A 23,625-nucleotide genomic window follows, 5' to 3' on the forward strand; every position below is an offset into this window, starting at 1 on the left:
AGAGAGAGAGAGAGAGAGAGAGAGAGAGAGAGAGAGAGAGAGAGAGATTCCTACCCCAAACCCAACTCCCACCCCTATTTCATCCCAGGCCCAAACAAATAAATCAGAAGTAAAGGATAGAAAGGTACTCACGTCTGTGGTTTTCATTTCTGTGCACAGGGGGAGACCGAGTCTCTTGCTCCCGGGCTTCATCACCTTCTTCACTGGCTAGGTGTGTGTGAGCATAATGGTAACTGAGCCCTGGCCGGTTCTTGTAACGCTTGCCACAAACTAGAGAGGAGACAAGAGAAAAGAAGGGGTGATTGGGGCAATAAGTCAGCACCTTCTGCTACTACTGTTTTCATTCTCCAAGATATCACTGAGCCCTGCCTTAAATCCAGGGAGGCCCCAAGGCTTCTCTTGAAAATGGGTCCCATTTAAAGCTATGACTTATTAAAGCTTTACATGGGACTCATTTTCAACATGCAATCCCATCATACCCCTTTCCCCCTCCTCCCCAAAATAAGCCTTCCAACCTCCAAAGTGATGAGCAATAAGACTCAGTTATCCTTGGTGGATACTTAAGAGCTTCAGTTATACAGCCCAGATAGCTTGCCCTCTAAAGATCTCCAAGCACTTTTTCCCTACCAAGTGCTTTTATTAGCACCACTTTTCAAAAGGAAAAGGCAAGTATGACAATCTATACAGACAAATCTAGAAGGAAGAGGCAAGGGGAAAGAGGGGAAAAGGAAGAAACTCTTTCTGGATAGTTGCTCACTAGACAGTCATCCAGGTTATAAAGGAAGCAGAAGTCTGTTAACATATGGAGAGATAGACTCCCCCACAGAGCCCCACCATGAGCCTTTTGCTAAGATTGGAAGACCTATGACTATTTTCACCTGTGGGGGGAAAAAGTCTCCAAAGTCAGAGCCATGTGCAATGTCACATCAAACTTATTCAGGGGATATCTACACAATCAATCACCCTCAGGAACACATCCCTTGAACATCTATACTAATGCAAAGTTGTAGCCCCCATGCTGAAGAATTTGAAAGTTATGAGCTGCCATTCCCTGGAGCTACACTCTTGGACATTGATGGTCCAGCAGAGCCTGCCATTGCCATGAAGACCCAGGCATTCCTGGATGTCAGCAATTGTGTTGTACTTTGGAACCTGTCCTTGACTTTGGTAACTGGACTTTATGCAAATCAGATTCCTTTCTGAAATTAAGGGAGGTGACTTAGCACATGCCTTAATTCCATTTGATCAGAAAGCACTTTTTGGGAAAATGAGGTTTAAGAATGACTTAGAAATGCATAGTATCAGGGTGGATAGGTGGCACAGTGAGTAAAGTGCTAGCCCTGGAGTCAGGAAGTCCTGAGTTCGGTTCCGGCCTCAGACACTTAACACCCACACATAAAAACTTGCCATGTAACTTTGGACAAGTTACTTAACCCCAATTGCCCTCCAAAAGGCAAAAAAGAAAAAAAAAAGAAACACACAGTATCTACATACTTGTATTTTGAGTAATTACATCAGGAAGGAAGGAAGGGAAGGAGGGAGGGAAAGACAAAGAAAACAACCATTTATTAAGCATCTAATACATTTCAGGCACTGTGCTAAGCACTTTACAAATATCATTTTATTTGATCCTCACAACAATCCCAGGAGACAGGTGCTATTATTATCCTCATTTTATATTTGGAGAAACTGTGGCAAACAGAGGTTAAGTGACTTTCCTAGGGTCTCACATGTGCCATGGTGATCAAACATGATGTTGATCAATGAATAACAAAATGATCATAGGTCACATGCAAAGAGATGTATAGTTACAAAGCGCTTCCCATGCATTAGTCATTTGAGCCTCCCAATAACCTTGTGAGGCATTATTAGTCACATTTTTCATACTGAGGAGCTAGAGGTCAGAGAGATTAAGGACTTGGCCCAAGGTTACACCTTGGGAAGTGATAGAGTGAGGACCTGACCAAAAGACTTCAGATTCTAAGTTATTTGGTCTTTCTATTACCATGTTGCTTCTAACAGTCTTTCTATGAGGTGAGTGCTAATATTATCTTCATTTTACAGATGAAGAAACTGAGGCTGAGAGAAGTTAAGTGACTTGCTTGGTGGCCACACAGCTAGCAAGTGTCTGAGGAAGGGTTTGAACTCAGTTCTTGATACTAAGTTGAGCACTCTATTCACTGAGGTAGAGTGGCACATGGAATGCTGGACCAGAGTCAAAAGACCTATCCTATGATACTTACTAGCTATGTAACCATCAGGAAGTCACTTGAGTCTCAGACAACCCTAAGATTACTAATTATAAACCAGTTACTATCTGTATTGGTGGAGGGAGTTCCTCCAGTGACAAAAATCACAGATTCTTGACTTATAATTGATGCAATGCTTCTTTAAGTATTATTTTACTTTCAGCAAATAGAATCATTCACACATCTTCAGATGCTTTACCTTACATTCAGAATGGACTCTTGAAAAGAGTCCACTGAGACAAATAATTAAAAGAACAATTCTGATATTTCCTCTTTTTAGAAGGGGGCAGGGTGTAAGTGGATGGAAAATAGAATCACAGATTTAGAGAGGGAAGGGACTTTAGAGACCACTGAGTCTGACTCCTTCATTTTATAAAGAAACTGAGTCACAGAAAGGTTAAGTGACTTGCCCACAAGTGTTTGAGATGGGATTTGAACCCAGTACCTTCTGATTCTAAATTTTTTTTTAAAAACTCTTAGGAAGGAGGGCATCATGCACAATCCCTTTTTAACCTGTGAGTAATAACTTAATTATTTAATTGTCATTTAGAAAATTCCACATCCCCATTTTCAAAGTAAAGCATCTCTTTCAATCAGCTGGTTCATTGTCCTAGGCACCCTTAGAATCATCACTTCTATAGAACCCAACTTTAAAAGGAATTCAATCCAACGAAGAAAGTCAATGATTAAGTACCAGCTACATACAAGGTGCTCACTGAGCCAGTGCACTGAGGTGCTGTCCTAGGTGCTGAGTTTCAAACGAAGAAACATTCTGTCCCTATCTACAATTTTCATCATCTTTCCAATTTTGGAAAATGTGCACCTGTATTCTGTGTTGCTACACAGAGCAAGCAGAGACTGAGGACATAGATTACAAGGGCAATCAAGCCCTCCTCCCCTGTCTCTCTTTCCTTCCAGAGTGAATCCCTTAGAGAGCAGAGACATTTTTGCCCCCTTCCTAGACCAATAAGGTTCTCAATGAAGCATTTGTTGTGTACATCCCTTTTTTTGGCAAAGGGGAAATTCTCCCCATTTTCTCCTCCTTGCCTTGAGCAGGAGAGGCATCTGGGAGCAACTTAAGCAAAGGAACTTGACTCCATCAGAAAACAGAATTCCGAATGCACAGAGAAGAGGCTCTCTTCACTACTTCCCTACTTTATCTACGACAATAACTCTGCCAAGATTCTATAAGAGGAGCTTGGAACACAAAGTGGGTAACTATGGGAGGGGGGGAGCGGGGCAAGAAAACAAAAAGAATCTCCAAAAGCAATTAGAGAATGAGAGCCCAGAGATAGATTCCTAGATAAAGGAGACACAAATCCTGAATTCATTTGTAAATTTGTTCCTAAAGCACCTAGTTACTCTAGGTAATCTACTTCTCTATGGACCTTAACATCCTCATCTGTAACATGAACACAACATTCATCATTAGCTGATATTTATGAGATACTGGTAAGGACTTGGATAGTGGTGATAAAATCAAGAGGTAGTACCCAATTTTTTTTAAGGAAATCAAAAATTCTACAGTCATATATGTAACAGAAAGTCACTGACTAGCTATTCAATATTCTCTCACCAAATTGGCAGGTGTTACATAGACACAACAAATGAGAGATTCTTAGAATTGGAAGGAATCTTAAAAGTCATCTAGTCCAACCTCTTAATCAATGCAAAAATTTCCACACATGGGGCGGCTAGGTGGCAAAGTGAATAGAGTACCCGCCCTGGAGTCAGGAAGACCTGAGTTCAAATCCGACCTTAGATACTTAACACAAAACTAGTCTTGCCCTACCTTCCCCTCTCCAAAAAGCAAAAAAAAAAAAAAGAAATTCCCCATAACATCCTTAGCAGATGGTCATTCATTCTCTATTTGAACATAGCTAATGGAGCTGAAGGCCAGAGCCAGAAGGGAAGATTACTTATGCCAATTGTCCTCCAGACACATGGACAGATTCATTTGCATCAATCCTACATACTTAAATAACAAGAAAACAATCACTGAAGGAAGATGGATCCTAATGGTCCATCATGTTGAGAATCATATGACTACAATGATCCAAGATATACATAACAGTTGTGCTTACAGTAATATGCATATTGTGAGAAAATAAAATGAACCCCAAAGAGTGTAATCATGATTTACAATATACACAGTTCACATTATGCAAATTCAACTTTGCACAAAGAATTCTGAAATAAATCCACATTCCAAGAAAATACCTATGTTAACTTTACTGTATAGTACTGTACTCTCTCTCTCTCTCTCTCTCTGTCTCTCTCTCTCTCTCTCTCTCTCTCTCTCTCTCTCTCTGTCTCTCTCTCTCTCTCTGTCTGTCTCTCTCTCTCTCTCTGTCTCTGTCTCTCTCTGTCTCTCTCTCTCTTTCTCCCTGCTCCTCCCCCTCAGCTTGTGACCTTCCACCCCCTCCACTAAAAACAAACCAAAAAAACCCTCCAAGTGAAAGCAAAACAGAGATGCTAAGAAACTGCTACCACCTCTGCCCAGTCAGGGGCTTGGTCTACAGGTCTACCTACAGGACTGAGAGAGACCTTTGTCCTGTTCTTCTCACCATCTGCATTCCCCACCCCTGTCCAGCCCCAACTGTCCACCTTGCCTTGGTCAATGCTTAGGTACCTCTGGTCTATCCCCACCCCCAAATGTTCCTTCTACTCTCACTTCTCTGTCCTGGCCCCTATGTGTATGCCTCCCCCTCTCTCCATATGCCAACAAACCCCTTCTTGCCTCTCTCCCTTGCTTCCTCCTTCTCCAAGTCCCTAGGTAAATTTGTATTACCTAAAAATCAGTTTATGTAGAACTGGAGAAGTCTGACAAACAGTCCACTTACATAAAGTGAGAACTGTCTTTTAGGGACTTCGCTCAAGCAAGGACATGGCTCCCTGGGTCTTCTACAAGTTCCTGTCATATTCTGTACATCAGTAAGGTTGAATATAGTAGACCAAACCGAAACAGAAGTATTCTTGAAACTATCAAACCATTCATCAACAAGCATTTATTGAATACCATGTACCAGACACTTTGCTAGGTCCTAGAGAAACAGGAAAAAAAAATAGAAGTCCCTGCTCTCAAGGTTCACATTCTATTGGGGTGGGAGGAGGGGAGAGAGAGATGTTAAGTATAAACAAAACAAAAGCAAGGTGTAATTTGCTTGTTTGTTTTTGAGACACTAGTAGCTAGGGAATCAGGAAAAGCCTCCAGTAAAAGGTGATATTTTTTCCAACCTTTGAAGGTAACCAGCAGTTCTACAGTAAGAAGAAAAGGTGAGGAAGGAGATATACTAGTTACAGAGAACAGTGCAATGGTGCTGAGATAGGAGATGGAATGTGCTATGTAGGAGACAGAAAGAAGGACATTTTCACTAGATGAGAGTAAAGGCAGTAGGGAGCTAGAGGAGTTTATTGAGGAGGGGAGTGACAGTCAGATTTATGTTTTATAATGTCATTTTGGCAGCTTTGTGGAGAATATATTAGAGAAGGGAAAGACTTGTAGCATGAAAACTAAGTGGGGTGTTACAATAGCCCAGGTAAGAAATGATCAAGGCCTGAAGAATAGCTGCCAAGTGAGTGGAAATAAGGGGGGAAATGTGAGAAATGATGAGATTTGAGATGACAAATGGGGCACAGAAAAGTTAGGATTTGACATTATTTGACAGAGGAGGAAATAAAAGAGATGGAATAGTAACTTGAAGGAAGAGCAGCGCTGATTTTTTTTAAAGATAGAGAATAACAAAACATTTTTGTGGGTAAAAGAAATCAATAGGAAGGGAAAGAATGAAGATTCAAAGAGAGAAGGGATAATTGTTTGAGCACTTATTGTCCAGGAGAAACAGACAGAATAACAACATATTGATAGCATGGCAGCCACCATGACAATGACAACAACAACAATAATAAGTCACATTTAGATGATCAAAGTTCTTTATTTCCATGATTTTACTGGATCCTTACAACAACCTTGAGGTCAATGCTATTAATATCGCTAGAGGTTGAATGACTTCCCCAGAGTCACACAATTAGGAAGTGTGGGGATCAAAATGTGGAACCAGTTCCTCCGAGTCCAAATCTGGCAATTAACTACGCTCTCTATAAGAGAAGACAAATGAGTTTTAGAAAAGAAAAGAAACATTGCTTCATTTGAGACAGAAAAGAAGCAAAGAGAATGTGTGAGGCATTTGGTGGTGGAGAGAAGTTAAGGCTGCTCATGTTTGATAACCCCAAATGTTTCAGTAAAGTATGAAAAATGTCCATTTGCAGAGAGTTAGGGAGGTGAGAGTGTAGCAGGGGAATTTGAGGAAAATGGGGGGGAGGGGAGTTTGGAACAGCTGCTATGTGAAATGTCACAGTGCCTCTGAAGGAAGAAGTAAGGTTCATACATCACCCTATTATCAATCACATACACACACCTTAATATGGATTAATGAGGCACTTTCCCCAACTTGATATGAATGAGTTAAAAGATATTTCCTTCTCAGACAGTTAAATGAAAACAAACACTGAAAGGCAATTTTGATAGAGAGAGAAAGGGAATAATATAATAGAAACAACTGGCATTTCTAGATCTCTTTAAAGGTTGCAAAGTATACCCCTCCTTATTTAAGCCTCATAACAATTCTGACATAGGTACTACAAATATTTATATCCCCATTTTATAGATGAGGAAATTGAGGATTAGAAGAAGGAAGAAAATAAAATTTTTTATGTGTCTCTTATGTGTCAGGCACTATAGTGAGTAATTTTACAAATATTATCTCATTTAGTCCTCACAACAATCCTGGGAGGGAAGTGCCATTACTAGCCTCATTTTATGGTTGAGGAAACTGAGGCAGACAGAGACAAAATGACTTACCCATGGTTACCCAGCTAGTAAGTATCAGAGGTGGGATCTGAAGCCAAGTCTATCTGACTCCAATTCCAGATCTAACATGAGTAATTTTGCAACAGGGAGACTCAGGAGACCAGGGAACTCAGGAGACCCCCAGAACTAACAAATAACCATTCAAATATCCTCAGCTACAGCAATCTCTATCAGGAAGCTACCCCCCATATCTATGAGCAGCTCTAAGTGTTGGGGCTATAAAACCCAAGTGTGGAGGTGACTGATTTTTTTTACTCCTGACCAACCTTCTTCCAAGCTTTGATAGGAAATTACTTGCAGGCCAAATTTACCCTTGAGTGAACTGAACTCGTTTTAGACCCACTGCCCTCAGGAGTTTCAAGCCTACGGTATCCTGGAGCTATCCCAACCACCTCTCCATGGTATGAGTGTGCATATTCCATTTTAGGCTGGCTTTCTTTGTGTCCATGGGAGACCACAAACCCTTGGTGGCTCCCACTGATCCATGCATCTATACATACCTACATGGGGACAAAAAAGATTTTGGAACAAAGCTTATCAAGTTACTAGAGATGGACACTGATGAGAACTGGTTTCAGGCAAATCTGAATAGATTCATGCGTGAGAATGGCTCTGAGGTCCCAATCTATGTTTACCAAGTCACTAGGTGGCACAATGGACAGAGCACCAGGCTTGGAGTTAAGAAGATGTGAGTTCAAATACCACCTCAGACACTTATAAGCTGTGTGACCCTGGGCAAGTCACTTCACTTCTGTATGCCTCAGTTCCCTCAACTATAAAATGGGGATAATAATAGAACCTACCTCCCAGGGTTGTTGTGGGGATCAAATGGGAATAATTGTAAAGCATTTAGTACAGTGCCTTGCACATAATAAATGCTTGTCTCCTTCCTTCCTTCCTTCTTTTCTTCCTTCTTTCTTAGCAGGGAAGAAAATATCCAAGAAGACAAAAAGGATATTAAAGTACCTGAGAAGAGAGAAAGGTTAAGAGGCATTGGGAAAGGATTGAAAGTAGGGTTGTAAATGATAAATAGTCAAAGGATATGAACAGGCAGTTTTCAGATGAAGAAATTAAAGCTATCTATAGTCATATGAAAAAATGCTCTAAATCACTATTGATTAGAGAAATGCAAATCAAAACCACTCTGAGGTATCCCATCACTCCTGCCAATTTGGCTAACATGATAAAACAAAAAAAAAACAATAAATGTTGGAGCTGTGGGGAAAATGAAACACTAATGCATTGTTGGTAGAGTTCCAGCAGTTTGGAACTATGCCCTAAGTGCTAGAAAACTATGCAGACCCTTTGACCCAGCAATGCCACTTCTAGGGCTATATTCCAAAGACATCATAAAGGACCCACATATGCAAAACTATTTAAAGCAGCTCTTTTTGCGATGGCCAAGAACTGAAAATTGAGGGGATGCCCATCGATGGGGGAATGGCTGAACCAAATTGTGGTATATGGAATACTATGGTGCTGTAAGAAATTATAATCAGGCAGACTTTAGAAAAACCTGGAAAGACTTATATGAACTGATGCTCAGTGAAGTAAGCAGAACCAGGAGAACATTGTACACAGTTAACAGCCACATTGTGCAATGACTGACTTTGATAGACTTAGCTCTTCTCCGCAATGCAAGGATCTAAGACAGCTTCAAAAGACTCATGATGGAAAATGCTATCCACATCCAGCAAAAGAACTTTGGAGTCTGGATACAGAAGGAAACATACTAGTTGCTCTCTTTTTCTTTTGTTGCTTTGTTTTGTCTCATTTGTTGTGGTTCCTCCCATTGGTTTTAATTCTTCTTTATATCATGACTAATGTGAAAATATATTCAATACAAATGCATATGCAGAACCTATGTCAGATTGCATGCCATCTTGGCAAGGGGGAAGAGAAAGACGGTGAGAAAATTTAAAACTCAAAATCTTATGGAAGTGAATGTTGAAAACTAAAAATAAATTATCTTTAAAAAGAAATGAAAAGAAAGTAGGGTTGTCCGTCACCCAGGACAAAACTATCTCTTCTCACACTTTTTGCTCAGGGTTGGTCCTTTTCACTGATGTTAACACAGCCCCAGGTTTTTAGTAACAAGAAAGATGCAATCTACCTAGCATCCACCATCATATGCCTGGAATTCAACAAATGCTACAGGCTTACTCTACAAATCAACTTTCAGGGGCAGTGAGTCTTCTCTCCAGGTCCTTCCCTCCTCCCCTCTGTCTCAGCCTAAGACCTGCAAGACAATAAAGAAAAACACAACTGGACTGTTAAACATCTATTCCTTTCATGAACCAGGATCAGGGATGGAAGGCCATGTACAAAGGAACATAGATCTAGAATCAGAAACAACCTTTGGAACCTTCCAGTCTAACATTCTCATTTTTGCAGAAGAGGAAACTGAGGTCCTAGGGTCACACAGGATTTGAATTCAAGATTCTAAGACCAATATTCAATCCATTGTGTCACCTAGCTGGTAGCTCCCTCCTAGTGATAAACCTCTCCAAACTCAGGAAGGCTGGTCCACTAATGACAGAAACGCAATTTAGCTCTAGGCTCATACTTAAAGTATGTACAGTGTGGTTTTGTTGTTCAGTCGTTTTTCAGTGATATTCAACTCTTCATGATCCCATTTGGAATTTTCTTGGCAAAGATACTGGAATGGTTTCCCATTACCTTCTCCAGCTCATTTTATAGATGAGGAAACTAAGGTAAACAGGGTTAAGTGACTTGTCCAGGGTTCTATAGTAAGTAAGTGTCTGGGGCTAGATTTTAATTTAGAAAAAGAGTCTTCCTGACTCAAAGTAGCTTTCATCAACAGAATCAGATGATACTAAGCAAAAAAAAAAAATTCCATAAGAGTTAATTAGTGATAGTCACTGAAGATCTAGGGATGGGGATTGGGCCCATGATTTCAATGATATAGGAAACACCCCTACCAATGCAGCTCAGCACCTTCTTGGTAACTTACAGTCTTGAAGAATTGTCTAGATCATTGAAAGGTTAAATGATTTGCCCAGAGTCACACAACTAGTCTGTGTCATAGGCAGGATTTGACCTCTGTTTTCCTGTCTCTGAAGTCAGCTTTCAATTTGAAATATACCAATAACCCAAGAGGAATGGTATAGTCAATAAAGCATGGGACCTTATAGTCATAAAGATGTGAGGTCCAGTCTTACCTCTAATTCATAATGGGCACTTGACTTAACCTCTCAGTGCCTCAGTCAACTCTCCAAGACCACAATTTGGAGAATAGTTACTAATCTGAACTCGAAGGAGTTTGCTCACTGGGAATTCCCTACACCAATAAAATCTTAGTTCTGAACCCCCACATTAACAACCCAAATACATTTATATAGTACTCCATGCTTTACACTATTATACCATTTTGCTATCGGTACTAGTAACTTTCAGGTGTTATAACAATAAATAGACATAAGGATCAGACATGTAATTTTACTGGTATAGGGAATTCACAGGTCAGTTGCAGACTTGCCTAGAGCCCTAAGAGGTAAGAATTTGCCCAGGGTCACAGCTAACATGTGTCAGGACTAGAAACTAGGTCTTTGAGGCCATGCTTCTATCTACTACACCACATTACCTCTCTATTGCAATAAGCAGGTGGATTACAATGTGATTACAACAGGAAGAACTCCTGGATATTGGTGTTCCTCCACACCAGAAGAGAAGTGGCTAAGGCAAGGGATAAAAAAAGGACTGGGAAATTATAGATCAGGAACCAGCAGTTTGAATCAGGCCTGATTTGTTTCTATTCAATTCAACAAATATTTCAGTTCAATTGAATGGGATCTCCCAGGCTATCACATGCAGTTGCTTTGTTTATGGGTGACTGTGGGAAAGATGAGAAATTAGCTGTCATCTCCAAAGTCCTTCCTTTAGCAAGAAATTGAAAACAGCGCCTTAACTCCCAAAGTTGGCAAACTGTAAGATAATTAATAAAGCAGTAGCACTGCGATGATTTGCAGGAAAATAAAGTATAAGGCCAGAGGCACCATGAATGAGTCAAAAAAAAAAAAAACTTCACCATGTTCAAATAATTGACTATTTCTCTGAAACAGAACACCCAGTGACTAGATGAAAGCAATAGACAAAATATATATCACCTGGCATTAGTAACCAAAGCACTTAATACTGTTCCATCTGCCCCTCTCCTAAGGGAAACTGGAAATGAGAATACAATTGAACAGCTATACTAAGGAATAAATACCAAGGCTGGTTAAACAAAATCAAACTTGAAAAATAATCATTAAGCATTCTACATCTACATTGGAAGAAGTACTGCATGGGGACTCATAAGGGTCTCTTCTAGGTCCAAGATGACTTGATATTTTCATTAATGACTTGAAAGATGGAGTAGGGAATTATGCAAATCCAACTGGCAGACAACACAAAGATAGCAGGAATTGCAAATTTGTGGAGAATGGAATTTAACTACTGTGCAATCTTAGGAAATTTGTTCTTATTGAATCTTATATATTGAAGTCACATATTATTGCATCTCTTTATTGAGATTCAATAGGGTAAAATATAAAGTGATTGCTGGAGGAAAGAGTCACCAAATGCATAAATATAAACTAGTATACACACCTGGCTGGGCACCAGCGCCAATATCAGAATTGAAGAGGATTGGAAGCTTGCAGGGGACAGTGTATACAAAGCAAAAATACTGCCAAAATATGCCAATGTAGAGGACAGCCAGTGTGCTAGTGTCAGTTGCTGTTGTTGTTTTAAGAGGAGAAAAAAAAGGAAAACATTAATATAGCACTTTAAAGTTTACAAAGAAATGAGTCTATTCCACTCCTTGCTGACTAGACCTTGACATAGTTTCAGATCTGAGCACTCTACTTAGCCCCAGGCATGAAAGAAAGCACTGAGGAGGGAGGGTCACATAATTGACAGATTTTATTCTGGAGAACAAAAGGAGAAGAGACAGAGAGAAGGGTGGGTATGTTCCGGCAGCCAAAAGAGGGAGGCTACATTGGACTGGTAGAAGTGTGGATGCTCATTTGTTTCAGGGGAAGGGAACAAAAGGCAAGAGGGGCTACAACAGGGGAAATTTAGATTCACAGAGAGGGGAGACCATCATTCAAAAAACAGCTGAAATAATGGGGAAAAGGCAGCTATGGTAACTCCCTCTCTGGGGACAGTCATGGAAGAGACCAGGCACCTCTCTACTTAGGATGCATTAGGGATTATTAAAAGCACTGGACAAAGAGTCCAATACAGGGGATGGGCCGCATGACCTCTCGAAAGGTCATGCTGTCCCAAAGGATCACAAGTCTGAAGGGCACTAGATAAAAATAAAGTCCATTAATCAACAACCTGCCAGATAATTTACCAAGAAAGTCTGAATACAGAAAGGGGAGGCTGCAGAGTCCTTGGCCCCACTCAAGGCAAAAAAAAAAAAAATGGAGGGGAATATAAAATAAACTCACATAAATCATCAGCATTTCTATATATTACTAACAAAGTCCAGCAGAAGAGATAGAAAGAGAAATTCCATTTAAAATAGCTGCAGACAATATAAATACTTGGGATGCTACCTGCCAAGACAAACCCAGGAACTATATGAAGACAATTATAAAACACTTTTCATACAAATAAAGTCAGATCTAAACAATTAGAGAAATATTAATTGCTCATGAGTAGGCCAAACCAATATAATAAAAATGACAAGTCTACCTAAATTAATTTGTTAATTTAGTGCCATAAGGATCGAATTACCAAAAAAAATTGCTTTATAGAACTAAAAAAAAAAGTATAACCAATTCAACTGGAAGAACAAAAGATCAAGAATATCCAGGGAATCAATGAAAAAAAATGTGAAGGAAGGTAGCTTAGTATAGTAGTACCAGATCTCAAACTGTTTTAAAAAGTGGTCATTATCAAAACTATCTGGCCCTGGCTAAGAAATAGAATGGCAGATCAGTGGAATAGATTAGGTACACAATACACAATAGTAAATGACATTGGTAATCTAGTGTTTGACAAACCCAAAGATCCAAGATTTGAGAAAAAGAAATCACTATTTGACAAAAATTGCCAGGAAAACTGGAAACTTATTTGGCAGAAGTGAGGTATAGACCATTATCTCATACCATATACCAAAATAAGATCAAAATGGATACATGATTTAGACATAAGGATGATATCATAAACAAATTAGGAGAGCATAGAATATTTTACCTGTCAGATTTGTGAATAAATAAAGAATTTATGACCAAATGTGTTTTGACCTAAATGCTTTATAAGAAGGATATTATCCTGTGGCTGCATGGGGAAGAGAGATATAGAAAGGGAAGGATGGGCAAAAGAATCATGACCAGCAAAGAAGCATCCAGTAAAGAAGACAGGGGCTGAGGGCTCAGGTCAAATAGGTAAGGAAAGGAAATGGAAGGGCAGGCAGAAAAGGAGTATAGAGTATGTTGGAAAAGTCTAAATTTAGAGTCAGATTTAGCTGGGAAACCAATGCAAAAACTTTGTCATCTAAGGGCTACACAATCTCAGCTTCTGTAAGGAAATTCCTCACAACATCAAACCACACGGAAAGGACAGATAACTTTCAAAAACCCACACAGATCAAGAGACAGGTGTCATGGATATATCCCATTTTTTCCTTTCTACGTGGAAATGCCTTCTTTGGCAAGAAAACAAAACTACTGACCCTCCTTTGGCCACAGAAACTTCACATTTCATCATGCCAGAACAACAGAGACCTTTAGGGAGCTAGCAGGCTAGGATTACAGTGGATCAAGACAAATATTTGATGTAGGAAGGGATGTGTTTGAACCTTATCAGGGAAATTAAACTGTGTCTGTTGTCCATGCTCAAAACAGGTTCTATCTCACCTTGACTGCATGATGGAAAGATGACAGTGGAACACCCAAATGCCCCCCAATTTATTCTTAAATGAAATTATGTTACTATGGGACCATTCTCTATAGGAGTAACCTAAATTTATGGGATTTAGACCTGAAAGATACCTTAGAGATCATCTGGCCCATCCATCTCATTTTACAGATAAAGAAACTAAGTCCTAGAGAGGCTGTGATTTGCCCAGAGTCGCCCAAGCAGTAAGAAGTGAGCTGGGGTTCAAACCCAGTTCTTCTGAGAGCAGATCCAGAGTTCTCCCCTCCATACTGTGCTTTTTCCCATTGGAAATAGATTCCCATCTGCTGAGTGAATCACTGAATAAGAGTCACAAAGGTTGGAGGGTTTGATAACAAAATAAATTCTATTTGTATCACTCTCTATTGAACAATCAACAACTTTTTAAGATCAATCGAGAAGGAAAGTCGCCCTCTACCCTTATTCCAATATATTACATAAACACGTTCATAATTAAGCACTTTATTTTAGGGGCGGCTAGGTGGTGCAGTGAATAGAGCACCGACCCTGGAGTCAGGAGGACCTGAGTTCAAATTCAGCCTCAGACACTTAACACAAAAAACTAGCTGTGTGACCTTGGGTAAGTCACTTAACCCCAATTGCCCTACCTTCCCCCCTCCAAAAAGCAAAATAAATAAATAAATAGATGAATGACTTTATTTTAAAACATGACTCCAGGACATATTCCCAGCATCAACATCCAAATATTAAATGATCCCCTAAACTCTCTGTGCATTGCCTCTCTGGCATTCTGGAAGGCAGATGGTGAGAGCAGTCACTTGCAGACATGGTGTGCCTTCTCAGAGTGATGAACAAATGGAAAGGAAAGATTAATAGGGATTGTGGTTTTAAGAAGTTTCCTTACTAGAGTGGAAGCAGAAGGTGTTCTGGACAATGAGAACTTATCTGGGACAGGAGCTTCTGTCTGAGCAGAGGCTTTCAGCAGACAATGCTATGGGTGCTATACTTGGAAAGAAGACCAAATCTTTCTCTTTTATTAAAGCAGCTCACATTTTCTTCTGTATATAAATCTTTGATAGATTCAGGTTTCTTGTCCCTTCACAAAACCACCATTTCTTTCTCACTGTCCTATTGTGATATTATTTGCTAATCTCTACCTTCCAGGGATAGCCAGTTACCCATCAAAGAGACTTTAGAGAAGTGGAAAGACTTTTTCAAGGTTCAAGGGAGAGGGAAGGAGGAAAGAAAATTGATTAAAATAAAAGTAATCACCATCATATAGATTCATAGCTTTCCCTACATGAGGAAGGAGGGAAAAGAAGGAAATTAGTGGGAAGAACAAATGAAAAGATACAAGAACCAAGTACCTTTGTCGGAGGTTTTTGGGTTATGCTTTTGTTTGTAACTATCTGAAATAAAGAAAGAAATAGAGGGTGAATCTTAAAAAGAGAGACAGAGATAAAGATACAGAGAAAGGGGAGAAAGAGAGAGAGGGTGAGGAGGAAAAGAAGAGACAGTGAGAGAAAGATAGAAGATGGGGAGGGGAGAAAGAGAAGAGATGGGAGATAGGGGAGGGGAGAGGAGAGAAAAAGATTGGGGAAGGAGAAAGAGAGAAGAGAGATGAAGAGAGAAAGGGAAAGGAGAGAAGAGAAAGAGAAGAGGAGAAATAAAAATAAAGAAAAAGAGGAGAAAACAGAGGGAGAAAGAGAAAGGGAAAGAAAAGGAGAGGAGAAAAAGGAGAGAGAAGAAAAGAGAGAAGGGGGAGAAAGAGGGAAGAGGGGAAGAAAGGGAGAGACAGAGAGAGAGAGAAGCCACGAAGGAGCACAATGCCAGAGAGCTGAAACATGGCAGCCCTGGGCCCAGCAGGAATCTTGCTGCAGGAATCTTTCCATTTCACTTCTTTCCCCTCATGCAGAAACACTCACAGAGGAGGTAGCAGCAGCAAGTGAAGGAGGAGGAGGAAGAAGAAGAATGAGGAGAAAAGGAGGCATTTGCAGCAGCAGCAGCAGTGGCAGCAGTAGCAGCAGCGGCAGCGGCGGCAGCAGATTACAACATGCAAGCCAGGAACAGCAAAACAGAATCTCCCTAAAGAGGAGAGGGTGAGGAAGGCCTAGTGACAGTTAAAGCCAGGTGGACCAGGCTGACAGCCAAGGGATGTGTAAGGGACAGACGATGGGAAGAATGGAAAGGGAGCGAGAGGAAGAACAGTGAGTCTATACTTACTATCACAGACGTAAGGTTTATCTTGGTCTTCCTGTGAGGCAGCGTCATTCCTCCTCCTACCACCTGCGGAGCCACGGGCCTAAAAAGAGAATTGGAGGATTTAGTACCATGCTCGAGGAACTCTCCTGTTCCTCATTCTGTTCCCAAGATTCTCTGGGCCTGCTCTGACGCTATACCATTCAAAGCCTCAACTATTACCATGTGACCAGCTGATATATCTTGCCATCTACTCCACCACTATGGAGTATCTCTGCCTTGTAGCTCAGCTTTCTTCCATGTGTTGTCACCCTAAAGCAGAAGGTGAGCTCAATGAAGCTCAAAACCTCTATGAGAGGTTTTGTATACTCAGGCCTTAGGATAGTGATTAGCACAAAGTAAGTGCTTAATAACTTTTTCATTCATTCATTCATTCATTCATTCTCTTCCACAAACTCTTGAACCTTCTGATTTCCCACACACATGTATTGCGTGAGGTAGGAGGAGAGAGTGGTTGGGTTAAAGACTAACTGTCCACTGACCACCCCCTATACCTGGAACACAGACCTCACATCTATCTTTTCAATCCTCTTCCTTCAAGGCCAAATTTCAGGGACCACCTCCTCCACAGATGCTCTCTTAGGACTCTTACCTCTATAAGTAACCTATCCCTCCTTGAATTTCACTCTTTTTTATCCCTCCTTTGCATTTAAATACATTCTAACTTTTACAATATGCTGGGGGGACAGGGTATAAAATCAGGGCAACCCATCCCCCTGATCTGCTAAACTGGGGCACTTTCTTTGGTCTGAGGTGTCCTGGATCCTTCTGATGAACCCCAAGCTCTAGCCCCTTGCTAAAGGACATGTGGGAACAGAGGTTCTTGATTGGTCCCCATGGACCCCATTACTGGGAGCTGTGTCAAAGATGACTGTCAACTAAGCAGGAAGGGCCATCAACCTGAAGAGTTGGGGTTTTGTTTTTGCTTTTTGGAGGGCAATTGGGGTTAAGTGACTTGCCCAAGGTCACATAGCTAATTTTTATGTTAAGTGTCTGATGTCGGATTTGAACTCAGGTCCTCCTGACTCCAGGGCCGGTGCTCTATTCACCGCACCACCTAGCCACCCCACAACCTGAAGAGTTTTGAAACGAGGAACAACTTTCACTCTAGCTCTCTCTTCTTCCCTTTCAAACAAGCAGCCAGTAGGGATTTCTCTACCACTTTCCAGTATTCCACATAGCAGTGAGTATTGCCTAGGTGAGCCTAAGCCTGAATATCCAGTCCCCAGATGCCTTTTTCACTTTGTTTTTCCCTGGGTACAAATGACCAATCAGTGATCCTAAGATGGATACTTATAGCCTTGTGAGTTGAAGAGGCTAGGAGTCAGAGGTATTTTCTGCAACTACAGCCTTTTCAGAAAAGACCTAGACTTTGAGTCACTCTTCTGATCAAACATTCCCACATCTCCTTGAAGTATTTCCTACTTCCCAGGACAGTATATGGGGAATTATGAGTTACTGTCTCATATTTAAAGTGTTTGTTACTTCAGACTTTGGGGTCTTTTGTGCTTTAAGTATTCCTTTTGTGATATTGGAAATAAATAGTTTTCCTATTCCTGATATCTACTTTCACTTATTGGATAACTTCTCTAGAAGTTCATTCCTTCTGGGGGACCCAAGCAAGAGCGAAAACCAAGCTTTAAGAGATTTTGTTTTCTCTGTGAATGGATGGCCAAATTATGACACACGGAATATTGTACCATAAGGAATTATGAAAGGGATAGAATGAGATAAACTCAGGAAAACCTATATGAACTGATACAGAATCAAGAAAGTAGAACTAAGAGAACATGAGGTTCTTATTCAAGTTTAAGAAACCACGGGTTCTTAACCTCGGGTCCATGGGAACATAATGGGAAAAAAATTATATCTTCATGTTCACTAACCTCTAACTAAACTTCAGCATTCTCTTCAATTATTTTGAAATATGATACTGAGAAGGGTTTCATCATGGGTTTCACCAGCCTTCCAAAGGGGTCTATGACACAAAAAAGGCTAAGAACCCTTCCTCTGTGCAGTAACAACATTGTAAAGGAACTCTAATTTGTACAATTATCAACCACATCTCCAGAACATTGAGGATGATGAAACATGCCTCCTCTCCCCACCCAGATAGAAAGGTGATAGACCTGAAGTACAGGAGACGTACATATTCATTCAGACATGGCCAATGTGTGGATTCTGTTTTACCTGAATCTACTCATTTGTTACAAGGGAGGATTTTTTTTTTAATTTAGGAAAGAAAAACTGGGCTAATGACAGTCTTACTAAAATATAAAAACAGAAAAGAAGCCCATTGAAACATGTTTAAATGCATAGAAGAGGGTAGAAAAAAGTTCAGAGGGAGACGCAGACAATAGGGCAGTTTTGAAACTAACTTGTTAAATTCATTCCATATTTTCCCTAAAAAGCAAGCTATACCTAAGTAGACTAGTGGTTTCACCCACAATCCTTTTTTTTCCTGTTCTTTATAGATACAAATGGTCATGTATGTTTGGTGTCACTCAAGTTCAGAGTGACCAAAAATAAAAATTTCTCTTTAGAAACTGTGTGGGGAAACACCAGTATTGAGGAACAAACATGGGAGTTAACCAGAGCAATAATATACCTCTAAGGGAAAGGTTTCCTAGCTACCAAATACTATTATTTTTCTATATGATCTGACCTGCATTCCACGCTTATCCCTAACCTCTAAATAAATCTTTTTATGATTTTAAAAAAACAAGATTTTTCACTGGGACTCAGAGGTGAAGCCCAGAGTTTAAGAAAAAAAAGCCTTATCTCTTCTCCCTGAGGTCAGGGCTCCACAGGACTGAACTTGGGCCTGCATTGAACCTGAGGCCAGCATTGGAAGGAGCTTTCTTATATAGATAGGGCCTCCCTATTGGTAATATGTTTAGAGTTAATTGTACAATGCCTCATCTCCCCTGCTACCCTGTAAAAAAATCCTTGAGGTTAGGGCTCCTTTCATTTTTGTATCCCCAGCATCCAACATACTACCTACACACACACACACACACACACACACACACACACACACACACACACACACACACTCAGAAGCACAAATATGCATATATACATATATAAATTGAAATGCCCATGGCCTCATATACTAAGCCCCTGTATGTAACAAGTTTGGAAATTACTGAATACTTCCTGAACTCATATGTGCTTAGCCAGGAGCCCCTCTCTTGTGAGAAACAGACCTGGCCATACTTCCTGATAAGATGTCAGAATGATCCTGGACCTCTGGGTCTCCCAATAAATCAGGGCAAGGACTGTACAACTGTCCAGACCAAGGCCTGGCGACAACGGATGTGCTTATCTGCCATTGTCAGACTAACTTTACTTCCCACAAGACTAACTTTGTTTCCCACAACTATTTTTGGTGGTTTTTGACTTTAAATATTCCTCCTTTCCCTATAGTTGGGGCAGCTCTCCTAAGGTTTCCTTGGGAGACTGTCACTGGCCAGCTCAATAAACTGATGCTCAGAACAACTGGCATGGCTTGGGGTCATTTTTCTCTACCTGTCCATTTCACTAGCGACCCAGATGGGACAAGCCTTTGGCTGTTTTCTCTGTGACCAAGCCACCCATCCCTCGGTGTGGTCTGGGTATCCGGAGTCAAGACGGGAGGTGCCCCCGAAATCACTTTTGTTTCGGCCCCTCTGATTCTCGCTACCTAAGGCAGCCAGGAGTTGTGGATTAAACCTATTTTTCACTCTGCCTGAGCATCCTGTTTTCTTTTTTTCTTTTTCTCCCCTCCGAGTGTCACGGGCCGATCGCCCTGTTTGACTCTCAGAGGAGGAAAGAAGTCCTCCGGAAGGCAGCTGGTACCATGGAGGCCAGGTCTCTGACTTGAGTGCCTGAGGAGACTCCCAGCGAGTGCCATGAGGTCTCATGGCAGTGGCTTGTGAGTCCTGCTGGGGAGGGGATTGGATCTGAGTGTGGTTGGTGAGTACTCTGTTGGGTGAGAGAGTGTAGCTGTCTGCTCACCCTCACAGCTTTCAGTGGGATGCAGCTAATGGGATTTCTTGTGTAATTTTTGTGTCTTTTCTTTTGACCTGTCGGGAGTGGGGTGGGGACCAGGAGGGCCGCTTCCCAAGATTCCTAGGGGACAGCGGCTGAGAGACGTTCCTCAGCCCCAGGGATCTTGGGTCGTGTGCGGACCGGTCCATCACAAGTCCAGGCAGTGACATTTGTCTGTGTGGGCCCTTTTTACGTAAGTGTGGATACCTTTGTCTGTCTGTGTGGGCCATTTTATGTAAGTATGGATGGAAACGAGTGTGAATGAGTAAGTTTTAAACTGCAGCTGGACTGCTGGATATTTCTTTGGAATGCTGTTATCTGTTTCCCTCCTCCTCCCTTCCCCTGCTGCTGAATGCAGGCTGGAGAGAGAGAGAAAGAGAGGCAGATATTGTCTTGTTTGGGTTGTGTGGTGGTAAGTGCAAGTCAAAGAGTGTAGGAGAAGTGTCAGGTCAGAATTAGAAAAAGAAATGAAGTATGTGTGGTTTTAAAGGGGTTTTGATCAAAGTCCAACAGAAGGATGAGGAGACATTAGGAAAAGCAACAAAGTTTAAGAATGCAGCAAAGGAAGGAGCAGGGTGGGAAGTTTGACAGGTATAAGTTATTTGCTACTGGAAGGTGTGAACAGAAGTTTTAAGATTTTTTTAAGTTTGAAATATCTCTTCCTCTTCATCCCACTCTGGCCAAGTGGAGTGAGGAGAAGGCGATGAGAAAGGGAGGGCATCTTCTCCTTCAGATCAAAGAGGCAGGCAGACCAACATTTCACCATTTCCTGCCTCATCTAAAAGAGGAAAGCTTTGTGTATCAGACTGCAACTGAAAGGCAACTGAATACATTCTAGTCATTTTTGAAGAGTGTCACTGCTGATTCAATGCTAAAGATATATAGTATTTGGCACTGGGGCAAATTAGGAAAATACATAGATCTGTAAAAGAGACACCTCAGGGGTGAAGCTTTGAGCTCTCCGGCACAGAAGGGGACACCAGGGTCCCACTCACTCGACTGGTAGATTCAAAGCTCTCACCTTCAAAGAAGTTCTAAAGAGTGGACACATACGTGAAATTTATGGGAGTGCAAGTTAGAACAGCTAAAAACATTTGAGCAGATTTTGTTAAAGCCTCTCTCACCAGATCAGATAAGGAACAAGAGTGCTGAGGAGTAGTAGGGAGTTTGAGTTACACTCCCCCACTTGAAAAAAAAAAAGAGAGAGAGAGAGAGAAAGACTCGGGGGAGGCATAGCAGCTATATAGAGGGGCCCTACTGGCAACAGCCCAGAGTACCCTGAAGCCCCCACCTCTAAAAATGCAAATGACCCCCCCCTCCTTTCAAACTCCTGGGTCCACAACCAGGCTCTGCAATTGTGGGGAGAGGAGAAAAGCCTCTGCACTTGATAAGCCTAATTTTCTATCAATAATTTTGGTATGGGATGAATTGGAAATGCAATTAATGTCATAATGTCATTGTTTTACTATGGTATCTCTAAATTGTACAATCTAAACTATAAATTCCTCTTATACTGTAAAAATTGAGTGACAAAAAGCAGCTTTCAATCTGAATTTTGTTGAAACTAAAAGATGGAGAAAAAGTTGTGTAAAACCAGCTATGTTCTGCTAACCCTATGTTAAAATGTTTATTTCATGTGAATTGGATTTTTTCTGTTATAATATCTGATGATTTAAAACTGTTACATTTGGGATACAAACAGGTAGTAGTAATAATACTGCTGATACTTACTGTAATAGCTGATTGTTCATTTAACTTTTTGGCTATTCTGGAAATATACAGTGATTTAAAGTTATCATTTCTACATTAGTAATGATGAAATGAATGATTCCCTGCACAGTGAATTGGAAAGGCATTTTTGTAGAATTCTTTTTGAGAAAATGAGAAACCTCAAAAAAGATAGATAGATAGATGGATAGATAGATAGATAGATAGATAGATAGATAGATAGATAGATAGATAGATAGATAGATAGATAGATGGATGGATGGATGAAGTTTTCAAGCTTGCTTAATCTAAGAATGTAATTATGTTAATTTGAAGGTTTATGGATCACCACAATCACCATCTATGTGAGATGCCAAAATGTAATTAATTTCTAGTGATAAGTTGATTGGTTGTGTAGCATCAAGAAAATTTTACTTCTGTGTAACTTCAAAACTGGAATTTTAAAGTCATCAGATTGGTAATTCATTTGTTTTTATTTCAAAGTACAAATTTAGGTACATGATAATTGTTTATGATATTGTTACTGGGAAACAGTTGTACTATCTATGCTGTATGAGAAGCAGTTTCTCTTATAGTTTTGGAATATTGCAATTTGGGAAATCATAAGCTTCCAAGTCTGTCTTTGTTTAAAAGGAAGTTTCAGTTAAGATTGTTTGAAATTGTAAGACTGTTAACTAAGTTATTTGGGCTACTGTTTTAATGCTAAAACCTAAAACTGTGAAAACTTTATTTTGCCTAGTTCTGCTCATTCAGAACAGTCCTCCTGCTACTGTATGATGTTATAAAACTGCCTGGGAAAGCGAGCTTGTTTTAATTATGAAGCTCCTAAACAATAAGCTCGACTTACTGAGAAGCAACAAAGTCTATATACAAAAGAGTAAAAAGGATCTCTAACAATTAGCCTTACCAGGAGGAGCTCAAAAATTGTAAAGGGAATCCCTTATGTATGTGAGTCCTGGTAAATCTTTGTGCTATATTGCAACTTAATGAGAGTAAATTGATGTTAAGATAAGAAGGTTCGGGGACAAATGAGGATTTCCAAGCCCCTCCTATCTCTAAATAGTGGTATGGATACCTTTGTATCAGATGGCTTAAGTATGTGGAGAAGGGTGTGAGGAAGTATTTAGGAAGACAGAAAGATTTGTAACTAGATTTTATAATTAATAGCTCAATCATATTTGAGAAGAAAAGAAGAATACAAATGCAATATTGAATGAACTGAGATTGGCATTATAAAGTTACTGTAGAAAAGTTATATCTGTGTATATGTAATGGGATCCCCATTTATTTCAAAGTGTAATTGGGTATTAATGCCATTGACTGAATTAATTGTTGGGATTAAATAAGAGACATTTTAGTTGAGAGAAAAGAAATTTTAGTGTGAGATCGGATTAAGCATAGTTACAGGAAGATGGGGAATCTTGGGAAGTAGATGAAAATCTATTAGAGCAATAATTTATAAATCTGATGGGAGATTTGATTTTTATGAACAAGAATAAATATAGAAATGAATACAGGCTATTTGAGGCTCACTTTAGAGATGTTCCTTAACCAATGTGAGATTATAATCATATCTTAGACTGATTGTTGGAGCTTGTTATTTAAGATTTGATG

General features: G+C 40.2%; 1 protein-coding gene across 2 annotated transcripts in view; it reads right to left on the reverse strand.

Annotated features, from left to right (window-relative positions):
- The window catches only part of DPF3 (double PHD fingers 3), a 429,392-nt gene that overhangs the window by 118,859 nt on the left and 286,908 nt on the right, over nt 1-23,625 (reverse strand). For both annotated transcript variants that reach the window (XM_069092092.1, XM_069092091.1), the window contains exons 6-7: nt 16,216-16,294; nt 133-270 (exon numbers count right to left, since the gene is read on the reverse strand). In XM_069092092.1, coding sequence (XP_068948193.1) covers nt 133-270; nt 16,216-16,294 — 217 coding nt within the window. The remainder of the gene's footprint in view (nt 1-132; nt 271-16,215; nt 16,295-23,625) is intronic.

This window comes from Petaurus breviceps, unplaced genomic scaffold, assembly GCF_028583685.1.
Source record: "Petaurus breviceps papuanus isolate PSGF00001 unplaced genomic scaffold, PetGlider_PUasm1.0 189, whole genome shotgun sequence".
NCBI lineage: Eukaryota > Metazoa > Chordata > Mammalia > Diprotodontia > Petauridae > Petaurus > Petaurus breviceps.